At 47.0% G+C, this 13,240-nt stretch overlaps 1 protein-coding gene across 1 annotated transcript; it reads right to left on the bottom strand.

Moving 5' to 3' along the window:
• Nucleotides 1–7,036: 7,036 nt before the first annotated feature.
• On the bottom strand, nucleotides 7,037–7,996 carry LOC123430620 (brassinosteroid-responsive RING protein 1-like). Its single transcript, XM_045114472.1, has one exon. It carries the CDS (start codon nucleotides 7,906–7,908, stop codon nucleotides 7,291–7,293), a length of 618 nt encoding a protein of 205 aa, XP_044970407.1. The 5' UTR covers nucleotides 7,909–7,996; the 3' UTR covers nucleotides 7,037–7,290.
• Between the last annotated feature and the right edge of the window lie 5,244 nt (nucleotides 7,997–13,240).

Genomic DNA, 13,240 nt, shown 5'->3' with positions numbered 1-13,240 from the left:
TTGTACATTCCAATGACGGGCTTCCTCAAAATTGCCCTAGGTCTTCGTGAGCAAGCAAGTTGGATGCACACCCACTAGTTTTCCTTTTGAGCTTTCACATACTTATAGCTCTAGTGCATCCTTTGTATGGCAATCCCTACTCATTCACATTGGTATCTATTAATGGGCATATGCAAAGCCTATTGATACGCCGAGTCAGTGTGACCATCTCCTCCTTTTTGTCTCATAACCAACACCACACTCTATTCCACCTATAGTGCTATATCCATGGCTCGCGCTCATGTATTGCGTGATAGTTATAAAACGTTTGAGAAAGTAAGAGTGCGAAAGCAATTACTTGGCCAATACCGGGGTTGTGCATGATTTACATTAGTTGTGTGAGGATGATGGAGCATAGCCAGACTATATGATTTTGTAGGGATAACTTTCTTTGGCCTTGTTATTTCAAAAGTTTATGATTACCTTGCTAGTTTGCTTGAAGTATTATTATTTTCATGTCAATAGCAAACTACTACTTTGAATCTTACAGATCTGAACATTCATGTCACATGAAAGAAGTTACAAAGGACAAATATGCTAGGTAGCATTCCACATCAAAAATTCGGTCTTTATCACTTCCCTACTCGAGGACGAGCAGGAGTTAAGCTTGGGGATGCTTGATACGTCTCCAACGTATCTATAATTTTTTATGGTTCCATGCTATTATCTTGTCAACTTTGGATGTTTTATATGCATGAATATGCTATTTTATATCTTTTTTGGGACTAACCTATTAACTCAGTGCCAAGTGCCAGTTTCAGTTTATTTCTGTGTTTTTGACCCTTTTTCAGACGGAGTCCAAATGGAATGAAACTTTACGATGATTTTTTTTGACCAAAAGAGACCCCCGAAGCTTTGGAAGAAGTCCAGAAGAGCCACGAGGGAGTCACAAGCCCATGGGGCGCGGCCTACCCCCCTGGTCGCACCGTGCAGGCTTGTGACTTCCTCGTGGGCCCAACTGACGCAATTCCACCGCCATCAATTCCTATAAATTCAAAAAACCCCATAAAGAAACCTAGATCGGGAGTTCCGTCGTCGCAAGCCTCTGTAGCCACCAAAAACCAATCTGGAGCCCGTTCCGGCACCCTATCGGAGGGGGAATCCATCTCCGGTGACCATCTTCATCATCCCGGCGATCTCCATGATGAGGAGGGAGTAGTTCTCCCTCGGGGCTGAGGGTATGTACCAGTAGGTATATGTTTGATCTCTCTCTCATGTTCTAGAGATGTCTTGATCTCGATGTACCGTGGGATTTGCTACTATAGTTGGATCTTATGATGTTATTCTCCCTCTCCCTTCTTGTAATGAATTGAGTTTCCCATTTGAAGTTATCTTATCGAATTGAGTCTTTGAGAACACTTGATGTATGTCTTGCACGTGTCTATCTGTTGTGATCAACTTGCGGGTTTGTGACAATTGGAAACCTATGCATATGGGTTGGCACACGTGGATTTATGTGAGTACTCGATGTATGTTCTGGTGATCAACTTGCGGGTTCGTGACATTGGGAACCTATGCATAGGGGTTGACACACATTTTGACTCTCCGATAGAAACTTCGGGGCACTCTTTGAAGTTCTATGTCTTGGTTGAATAGATGATTCTGAGATTGTGTGATGCATATCGTATAATCATGCCCACGGATACTTGAGGTGACAATGGAGTATCTAGGTGACATTAGGGTCTTGGTTGTTATGTATCTTAAGGTGTTATTCTAGTACGAACTCTTGAATAGATCGATCAGAAAGAATAACTTTGTGGTGGTTTCATACCCGACAATAATCTCTTCGTTTGTTCTCCGCTATTAGTTACTTTGGAGTGAATCTTTGTTGCATGTTGAGGGCTAGTTATATGATCCAATTATGTTATCATTGTTGAGAGAATTTCCACTAGTGAAAGTATGAACCCTAGGCCTTGTTTCCACGCATTGCAATACCGTTCGTGCTCACTTTTGTTACTTGTTACCTTGCTGTTTTTGTAATTTCAGATTACAAAAACCTATATCTACCATCCATATTGCACTTGTTTCACCATCTCTTCGCCGAACTAGTGCACCTATACAACTGACCATTGTATTGGGTGTGTTGGGGACACAAGAGACTCTTTGTTATTTGGTTGCAGGGTTGCTTGAGAGAGACAATCTTCATCCTACGCCTCTCGCGGATTGATAAACCTTAGGTCACCCACTTGAGGGAAAATTGCTACTGTTCTACAAACCTCTGCACTTGGAGGCCCAACAGCGTCTAGAAGGAGAAGGCTGCGTAGTAGACATCATAGGGCCCCAAGGGCGCCGGCCGAAAGGAGGAGGAGGACCCCAACTCCAATTCGGTTTGGGAAGGAGGAGTCCTCCTCTTCCTTCCTACCTCCCTCTTTGTTTTCTTTGGTTTTCTTCTTGTGGCGCCATAGTCCACTTGGGCTGGCCTCACGAGACCACAAAGGGCTGGTGTGCCACCCTAGGACTATTGGGCTTACTCCCGGGTGGGTGGGCCCCTCCCTGTGAAAACCGAGAACCCATTCGTCACTACCGATAATGCCCGAAATCTTTCCGGTGACCAAATGAAACCATCCTATATATCAACCTTCGTCTCCGGACCATTCCGGAAACCCTCATGACGTCCGTGATCTCATCCGGGACTCCGGACAACCTTCGGTCACCAACACCTATAACTCAACTATACTAAAATGCCATCGAACCGTAAGTGTGAAGACCCTACGGGTTCGAGAACTATGCAGACATGACCCGAGACACTCCCCGGTCAGTATCCAATAGTGGGACCTGGATGCCCATATTGGATCCTACATATTCTACAAAGATCTTATCGGTTGAACCTCTGTGCCAAGGATTCATATAATCCCGTATAACATTCCCTTTGTCCTTCGGTATGTTACTTGCCCGAGATTTGATCGTCGGTATCTCTATACCTATTTCAATCTCGTGGCCGGCAAGTCTCTTTACTCGTTCCGTAATACAAGATCCCGTGACTTACACTTGAGTCACATTGCTTGCAAGGCTTATATGTGATGTTGTATTACCGAGTGGGCCCCGAGATACCTCTCCATCACACGGAGTGACAAATCCCAGTCTTGATCCATGCTAACTCAACGGACACCTTCGGAGATACCTGTAGAGCACCTTTATAGTCACCCAGTAACGTTTTGACGTTTGATACACACAAGGTATTCCTCCGATGTAAGTGAGTTACATGATCTCATGGTCACATGATCTCATGGTCATAGGAATGAATATTTGACACGCATAAAACAATAGCAACAAAATGACACGATCACATGCTACGTTCATAGTTTGAGTCTTGTCCATCACATCATTCTCCTAATGATGTGATTCAGTTATCAAGTGACAACACTTGCATATGGTCAGAAAACCTTAACCATCCTTGATCAACTGGCTAGCCAACTAGAGGCTTACTAAGGATATTGTTTTGTCTATATATCCATACATGTATATATGCTTTCATTCAATACAATTATAGCATGGATAATAAACGATTATCTTGAAACAGAAAATATAATAATAACTATTTTATCATTACCTCTAGGGCATATTTCCAACACAATAAATCATTATCATGAACAAGGAAATATGATAATAACTACTTTATTATTGTCTCTAGGGCATATTTCCAACATGCAATTCACCTGATTTATTATATATGTATTCTTGATGTTAGCGAGTACATTCAAAAGTACTCAGTCGCTTGTCACTGGCTATTGTCTTGGCCAGATCACGTAATTGAGAGGAGCACTATGACAACAACCCCGCAACCTAGGCATCAAAAACAGCAACCATGCGATATAGGAGTTATCCAAATCCATTGTTCGGTTGTTCCTGTGGGAATGGAGTCCCATGAGCGTTGGAGATCCACAAGACACTTCCACCATCAGCCACTAGAAATCTTTGTTGTACTCCATGGACCTTCGTGGTCTTGTACTCAAATTCTTGTAATTGCTTGGAATTATGTATCAAGGAATTCTGCAATAAGACATGTCGTCGACATCTTCATCCATGCCATCTACCTCGCCGGAGGCATAGTACAACAAGTTTGTTAAGTCCTCAACTGTAGGAACTAGGTGGGTGGGGTGGGAAAAGTTCCCACTTTTCCAGGTTTGCCTCTGATCTAATCATAGACCGAGGTTCGATCATCTGAAATTCTCAAACTTTGGATCCGATCTAACATGTCGTTCACAAGATTGAGGCCGGCCTCATACAGATCTTGACAATAGGCAAGGCATATCTGTAGTTTGCCCAAGGAGTGCCACATGATGTAGCCTCGAGGCTTTTTCTTATTGGGCATGATGTCTGATCCACAGCACAAAGTCCGGGTCCAAGCTTGAAGCCAGATCCGAGGTATGGTTTGATCCATGGCCCTCATTTGATATTGAATCTGTCGTGAGGGCAACTTCTTTTATAGGATCTCTAGGTTGGTTTGACACCCAACCCGAAAAGGCAAGTTCACCACGGGAATCCCCGACGTACTCCAGATTGCCAAACCTGATGCCCTGACCGGGTCGGCTAAGAAGTTCTTGAACTGGCAGAGACAACCGGCCAAGTCAGCGTGCAACACAACACTGACGAAGGTGAAAAGCTGGTCGGGGACGAAGGTACTCCCACATTCGATGAAATCATTGATCTGAAAAGGGTCCATCAAGCCTTTGCGACCACACAGCGGGATCTGCATGGGCCACCAATGGTAGTGCTGAAACAAGATCTCGGATAGGGGGTCCCGAGGCGGTGATCTCGGTACGGTGGTAACACGAACTAAAGGGGACACACTATTTGTACAAGTCCAGGCCCTCTCTAATAGGTAAAATCCTACGTCATGATTGTATTGTATCGATTATGGATGGGATACAAAATATAAGATGATCTAGCTCGAGATTGTATACATGAGTTCTAGTCTAAAACCTTGCCTCTACAGACTAAACCCATCGGCTTATATAGGCACCGAGGATATCTAGTCCGAGGAATAATATGCTGATCATTCAAATGAGCCTTGAAGTGTATTTCCCTTTATCGAGAAAAATAAGCCTTAAAGTGTACGCGGGGTCTTCAAAGGATTTCATCTTAAGTTCGTCCATGGACATTGGATGTGTTGCTCATTCTCGGTCTTTGGCCCGGCTCAACAATGACGAACCAACACGGTGTGTAACCCTAATCTAGAACACCTTCAGCAACCCTTGAACTAGTTTGTAAAACAGAGTTCTACTCTTTCCATTTCTAAATATAAGTTTTTTATAAAGGTTTCATCACGCGATGGGCGCTGGCGAGCCGTTATAGGGCACGTCGAAAGCAGGTTGGCCCAACGCCGCAGTGTCCCCCGTGTACGATCATCGGCCAACGAGGTGATGTGCCATTATTCCCGGAAAATCCGGAATTATGACCTTTCAGTTGGTTTTTGGTTCCATTCAGCGCACGGACCAGGATTAATGACCCACTCACTGTGTTGTCCCTCGGCCAAAGCTAGTTATAGAAGTAGAGTACTAGTACTACTCCTCGGTGGCTTAACGAAAGCCAAGCCTAATCGTGTTGCCTTGTGTCACTTGCAAGCAAAACTAGCACACATCTGTCGCGCCATAAATGTGAAGTTAGGTTGCTGATGATGTTACCAACCGGAACACTCGTAATGTACAGCAGAGAAGAGCTGAAACCGCGGACCTAAGCAAAAGAACAGTAGCAGCAGTACCACAGTTACAGTACTACTGTACATGTTACATAAGCCGTATGCCAAAAGCTCTGAAACAAGGCAATAATGCTGACCTAATAATTAATCAAGGCGGTGCCGTCTGTACTGCTGCAAATGCTGTTGATGCCGATCCAGTCCTCGTCCATCTTTCGGTGCTCCCGAACGAACGAATGAGCGTGCGTGCGTGCGTGCGTGCGTGCGGTACGGGGCGCCTATGATCGATGGCCCCGGCCGTGCGTTACAGGTAGAGCCTATCTGCGCCACACCTGTCCAAAAGCTTTCCGAGCGACACCGAGCGCAATTTTTCTACCCGCCTGTCTGCAGATTGCGTACGCTCACGCACACTAGAATAAGAGGTGCGGTTTACCTGGACGCCTGGTCGCTGTACTACGTTGGTAGGCTGGCAGGCAGCTTGCTTCTACGTCTGAAATTTTGCTTTCCTTCGTCCCCTTGGCCTTTGCCTTAACGCAGATCCGAGCTCTCGTCGTCATCGGCTGCTGTCCCCCGCGTTGAAAATTTCCAGCTCTCGCGCTCGTGCACGTACGCTACGCACGCTCCCCGTCCGTCAGCCAGGTCAAGATGGCGTGCGATGCGTCGGTTCCCCTACTCTGTCCCTGTCCAGCTGCCAAAGAGTATAGACTAGTCATGCTCCTACTCCAACCGGAGGAATGTGATGAACCATTTCCTTCCGTTGAGAATGGAGGCCCCACGCGTGCGTTGGATTGAATTCTCGCCTCTCGGCCGTCTGGTTTTTCAAGCAGTCAACCAGTTGATTTAACTTTTAAGAGAAAATACAGTGCCGCTGCTTCCTCCTGTCTTTCTTACTTCGCATACAGCAATATTTTTACATTTTTTTTTCATATAGATATAGTCGACTTCGGACATATCTTCATGTGCCAGAGTAAAAATACATTGAGGCTACCAATTTACCGTTCCAGAACATTCCTCCACTGCCCTAGTGCATGGGTTTCAGTGTGAGCAGTTGTAGCAATAACAACGGTACTATAGTAGGAGTAGATCCAATCAAGGAAAGACTGCGGCTCTACTGTCGGAGCCAATATTTCCTGCCACTTGCCAGGATGCATATGGTTTCAGAACACGACCCAATTGCGCCAGGGTTGTTTCTCCTCAGATGATGTAAAATCCTACTGCTCCATACACGGGACGTTGATGAAGCCTTTCTAAATCCATACACTACTACTGCTGTAGTAATAAACAGCTGAACGAGCTGATGAGCAACACGGGAAAGAAAGAGAAGAAACAGAGGGCCCAATTTTTGCACCCGAAACGCCTAGATAATAACTGAACAAATTTAATTGGCAGAAAGATCCACAGCTCCGCAAAGTTGGAAGATGGAATCTAGCTATGCATAACAGGAATCTAATCTCCTAGCCCCTTTTGGGGGCAGTTACTTTACTCATTTCCCCTATTTACACGGTTGGGGCCAGGCAGCTCGCCGGCGTCCGGACGCGGAGACCAATTCAGTCTTGTAAAATTGCGCATTCTGGGCGGCGGCGGCAGATTGCCTGGACCGAATCGGGGGGGCTCACTCACTGGTAGCCGCCGAGGCCGGTGAGCAGCAGCTCGTGCGGCCGCAGCAGCGTCGGGGTGGTGGGCACCGAGGCGCCCAGGTAGAAGAAGTCGAAGTCGGAGGCGTCGGGCACGCCGGCGGCGGAGGCCCAGAGCGCGCCGGCCATGTCGTCGGGGATGAGCGGGGCGCGGCAGAGCGGGCAGGTGCGCTGGTCGTGCTCCATCCAGCGGTCCAGGCAGCCCCGGTGGAAGGCGTGGCGGCAGTTGGTGAGCCTGCGCACCTCGTCGCCGCCGCCGATGCCGCTGAGGCAGACGGCGCAGTCCCCGTCGACGCACGCGGCGGCGTCCAGCTCGTCGAACCGCACCACGGGCAGCACCTCCTCGATGACCATCGCCGTGACGGGGCGGAACTCGGGCCGGCGGTGGTGCTGCTGCAGCAGCAGCGCGTCCGCGGCGGCGTGGTCGGCGAGCCGCGCGTGGTCCTGCGCCAGGTGCTCGTCCCCGAGATCCAGCAGGTCGCCGAGGCCGACGGCGTCGAAGGCCCAGAGGAGGAAGCGGCGGAGGTAGCCGAGCAGGAGGAGGAGGTGGAGCAGCTGCTTGGGGAGCAGCAGCTCCGAGTAGCCGACCGGGAAGCCCATGCTTGTCGTCTGCCGAGGAGAAACGTCCGCGCGCGCCGCCTGCTGACGGATGTGGCCTGGTCTCGGCAGGGAGGGTGAGGGGCAAGTGTGAGGGGACGATGGTGGTGGTGGTGGTGGTGGCAGGCGTGGTGGGGAGGCCGAGACGAGGCGAGGACGGCTTATATAAAAGCCAAGGAGCGGGGCGGGGTGACGCGGAAAGAGCCGGGGCCGGGGTGGGGCGTGCGTCCGGTCGGGGTTGGGCGTGGTGCGTCGTGCGCGCGACCCTGACCCGATGACCGACTCCCAGTCCCGGCCAGCACCCTCGCGGGTCGGTGTGGCTCACTGACCGACTGGCAAACCCCGCCGCCGGGCCGGGTGTCACCGCGCGCGTGGTCCGCTCGCCTGCTGACCCCCACAAACTTGGTGTGCCCTCAACGGTCGGTGCACTGCACGTTGGCAACGGAAACGGGCGGGTGTACGGGTGCGTGCACTGCACCCTTCTTCCTGACCCCGGTGCATGTACCCGTACCGTAGATACACACGTTCATCCTTGGTGCCCTCCGTCTAATTGCACGGTGTGCGTAGTAGAAATCATGTGTATTTCAAAATTAATAGTACATGTATACATGCAATGTCTGTTGATAGTAGGCAATATACTCTCTCTCCGTTCCTAAATATAAGGGTTCTATCGTTTGGACACTGAATACACGTGTAAAATGATACACACCTCGTTTTTCTTCCAGGCAACAGTTACACTGTGGCCGGTATTATACAAGTGTAACTAAATCCGGAGGTATAATCTTACACGCATTCCAAGCACGCCCTAAGCCTCTTTAGAAGTTTCAGTAAGAAACTATATACGGATAAATATAGACATATTTTAGAGTATAAGTTCATTTATTTTTACTTCATATGTAGACCCTAATAAAATCTTTTAAAAGACTTATATTTAAGAACGGATGGAGTATATATTAGGGGTATGATACTATTTGTGCTTTAATTATGTGATTAAAACTGGTGCTTATATTTGGGTATGATATTAATTATCTGCTAAACATTACTAGTAATACGCACATGCAACCCACGTTGATATTGGTCAGTACTTCATTTGTTTCTAAATATATATTTTTTAGAGATTTTAATAGAAGGCTATATATGAATGCATATAGACATATTTTTGAGTGTAGATTCACTCATTTTGTTTTGTATATAGTCAATTAATGAAATCTCTAGAAAGACTTATATTTACGAACAGAGAGAGTATATTAGTTACAAACACACCTTTGGTTGGATACTATTTGTGCTTTAGTTATATGATTAACGCCTGCATTTATATTTGAGCTAATTACATCCAGGATACAATACCTTGCTCAAAATTAACAAATTCATACATAAATTTCAAAACCCCATAAAACTCATACACGAACTTGTTTGTTGTAAGAGTTGACTACAAAACAACCTGAATCGGCGCATGTGGCATGCCAAGTCGGAATGTGACACGTCCACACTCTGTTCGTTTTACAAATAAAAACATGAAAGGTGGATTGTTAGCGCGTATGAAAATATTTCAAGAGGATCTCCATATTATCGCGGACTCATCAAACTGCCCCGCCAACCCTCCCATAACCCTTGCCTTTCCGTCCCCCTCGGTCTCTCCTCGAGCTCTCCGGGTTGATCGACAGTGCATCGGTTTGAAACCGTCGGAGGCGAGGGAAGTGGTATGTGGCCGGTCATACGGATCGTGGCCGAGTTCCCGCCGACGTATGGTATGTGTCGATTCCCTCTTTCCCCGCCGCTTGCGACGAAGTTTCTTTCCCCTGTTTCACTAGGTTTTGATGGTAACGACGATCATCCGTTTTGGCGCACGGGTTCAATGATTCGGGTCGTTTTTAAGGGAGGGATTGAGAGGTTGGTGATCATATGGGTTGACCAACATGTCAACACATCCATTGGTGCTTGTGGGGGGTTTTGATGGGGAATCTAGGAGAGTGTGAAGAATGTCTGATTGTAGGGAAAAGTAGATTGATATTGGACAGTGCAATGAGTGGCTATCATACAAACACTATTGTTGTGGATTTAGTATGCCTAGGCTATGGGGCAACCTTGTTGTGGATTGTGGTGCATCGAAACGTCTTCATGAGGGGTCCTCTTCAGATTCGATGGTAGACTTCAACGATGAGATGCAAACTATGGATAACTAATGTTTGGAAGAGGTACAGTAGAAGAGGAACCACTTTACAACCTGATGTTTGGAAATGATGGTGCTTTGGGAAGAATTGCACATACCCCACCTTAATGCAGACATGAATGTTGAAGAAATTCCACCATCTTAGCATGCACCACATATTCAACAGGAGGAGTAGCTTTGTGTACTAATTCATCAATGAATTGTTGTTCTGCTCAGGTGGTTCATGAATGAACTGTAGATGCCCTTTTGAAGTTATTTGCATTCAATCTGAATCTGTATGCCCCTTTTGATGTATTGAACCTGTTAGTTACACTGAACTTGTATATACTGAAGAAATCCCACTATGCTCTTTTGATGTTATGTGCTGCCATGTCTTGCACTGTAATAAATTTGTATGCTCTTTCTTCATCATAAAAAAAGTGATTAGAAATATGTAAGCATATTATGTACGATTATGGTCCCAAAAAATATTTGGTAAAAACGTTTTACCTCGGGCTCAAACCGTGACCCAATGTTATAATCCTGGTGTGAGTGAACCATTGGGCTATAAGAGGATACATCACATATGGCAGATTATTTGTTTTTGTCACGTTGAGGGGATGGCAACGGAGTGAGGAGTGGGTCCTTCTTGTATTGTGGGTTGGAACGTGCAATGTTTTTTTTACAGAAAAAATGTGCTATGTTATTTCTATGTAAGACAAGTGAGTTTGTGGAAAAATTCGCCCCTTTACGACGTGGCAGCCGATGTGTCACACGCGGGGCTGTTTTGTAGTCAACTGTTGTGAATTTTGAGTTTGCTAACCACATCTCCCATGGGGTTGTAGTCAAGAATTACAACAAACAAGTTTGTATATGAGATTTGTGGATTTTCAAGTTTGCGTATGAATCTATTGTTGCACCGTGGGTGTAATTAACTCTTTATATTTGGTATAATATCAACTCCATGGTATATATTGTTGTGCGATCATCATTTAAGCAATGTGAGTCGTTGGAGTGACCCAACTTAATGGTCAAGATTAATCGGATTTGTCCTTTATTGAGTGTTCATCGTTTGATCAATCTGAGTCATTGGATTGACCTGGTTTGTTGGCTTGTCCCTGGTTGAATGTTCATCATTTGAGCAATCCGAGTTTGGATCGACCTTGTTTGTTAGACGGGGTTAATTGGATCTGTCATTCAGGTCATTTATATTATTAGAGATATATAGGTATATGTATATACACAAATAGAAAGATTAATCATGATTGTAATTAATGCTTTTTAAATCAAATATTCCTTGGTTCGCCCATCCACGTAGCTTTTTAAACTTTTTGACTCCTTTTCACACACATGTTTATCGAAATATTTTCATCCCAATACATGTAAGATTACTTTTGATTGCATTTTTAGTCACATTATATGGCTATAAAATATCTCTGCGGTGTATGGCTACGAAAATATATGCTTAGAGCCTCTACGACCAAACTTAATAAATCTGCCCCCTATACGTCCATGGACGCGCCCGGGTGCGTCCATAGACAGTAACCGGGCACCCCTCATATTTGCAACTTTGCATTCGAGTCTCTCATATTTGAACCTCTAAATCCATACAAAGCATGCAAAAGAAATCCTACATACTACATACAACACTAGCTATCGTAGTCGGAGATGACATCGTAGGAGGGCTCCGGCTCCTCGTCCTCCACCTTGAGATCTTCCAAGTTGGCGAACATCTCCGCCTCCTACGCAGCCTACTCCTCCTTCATCTCTTGGCAACGATGGCGTCTGGCCTCCACATCCGACTCTGAGTGGATGGAATCGAGGATGGCATGCTGCTGCACCCGCAGATCTACGTTCCCAACGTCCACCACATCCTTCGTTGACTCCTCCTCCTCTCCCTCCCCCACATCCTCCAGCGACTCCTGATCCTGCTCCACCTCCCCACCCCCTCCTCTTCCTCCTCCACATCCAGTGCATCCATAGGTAACCGTGCAACCCTCCGGATCCAGACCTGCTCAAGGAGCCAAAGCCAGTGCTCTGACGTGAAGTGGCACAGGCATGCATGCATGGCTTAATTGACGGTTTGCGGTGAAAAGGAGGAGGAAAATGTGGAGGGGTAGGGTTTTGGTGCCGGCGGACGGCTTAAATAGTCGGGCCAGGGATTATGTGGCCCGTCGATGCGGCGCCACACGACGTTCACACTGCGGCGACGGAGGAGGCGTTCGTCAGACTTCCCAGGTTTCCAGGCGATTTCGTGTGAGTCCACGGCGTCAGACCGGCGTGGCGGGTGTGCCCGGGCGCCCCATATTTGCCCCATATTTGTGCTGGATATGAGGGGTGCCGGTCTACCCGGGCGTTTCAGGCTCGCTTGAGGGCCCGACTAGGTTAAAATTCCGTGACCAGTCTTTGACCGGGTAGCGTGCCCGGGCGTTTGAGATGGGCATGAGGGTTCTGGTTGTAGATGCTCTTATGGCATACGACAAGTAGGGTTGTAACAAAAGCTTGAGGCTCGTGAGATGCTTGAGATCAACTAATCTTTAAACTAAACTTGAGATCAACTCGAAAAGAAATGAGTCAAGTATGAGCACTTTATGTAGGTCAATAAAAACGAGTTGATCTTGAGCCAAAACTTGCTCAATAGCTCAATATAATATAATTATATTAAATAATGTTTATGTAGCCAGCTCATCTCACACAATGACCCTTAGGGTACCTCTACCTTATCCTCCTCCTCCAAATCCTCCCCCCGATCGAGTGCATCCAGAGGTAACCATGCGGCCCTCTAGATTTGGACCTCCTCAAGGAGCCAAAATTGGTGCTCTGGTGTGAAGTAGCGGCGGCATGTAGCCATGGCGTATTGACAGTTGCGGCGGACAGGAGGAGTAAAATGTGGAGGGGTAGGGTATTGGTGTCGGCGGTCGACTTAAATAGTCGGGCTAGGGATTATGCGACCTGTTAGTGCGGCGCCACGAGGCGTTCACACTTCAGTGACGGAGGAGGTGTTCGTTGGACCACCCGGTTTCCGGGCAATTTTGTGTGGGTCCACGCTGTCACACGACATGGCGGGCGTGCCAGGGCACCCCCATATCTGCCCCATATTTTGGGATGGATATAAGGGGTCCCGGTAATCCCAGGCGTTTGAGACCCGTTTGAGAGGCCCGGGTGGGTCAAAATTTCATGATCGAT

This window comes from Hordeum vulgare, chromosome 2H (assembly GCF_904849725.1).
Source record: "Hordeum vulgare subsp. vulgare chromosome 2H, MorexV3_pseudomolecules_assembly, whole genome shotgun sequence".
Taxonomy (NCBI): domain Eukaryota; kingdom Viridiplantae; phylum Streptophyta; class Magnoliopsida; order Poales; family Poaceae; genus Hordeum; species Hordeum vulgare.
The sequence above is the reverse complement of the archived record's forward strand: the minus strand, read 5'-3'. Positions and strand labels throughout refer to the sequence as shown.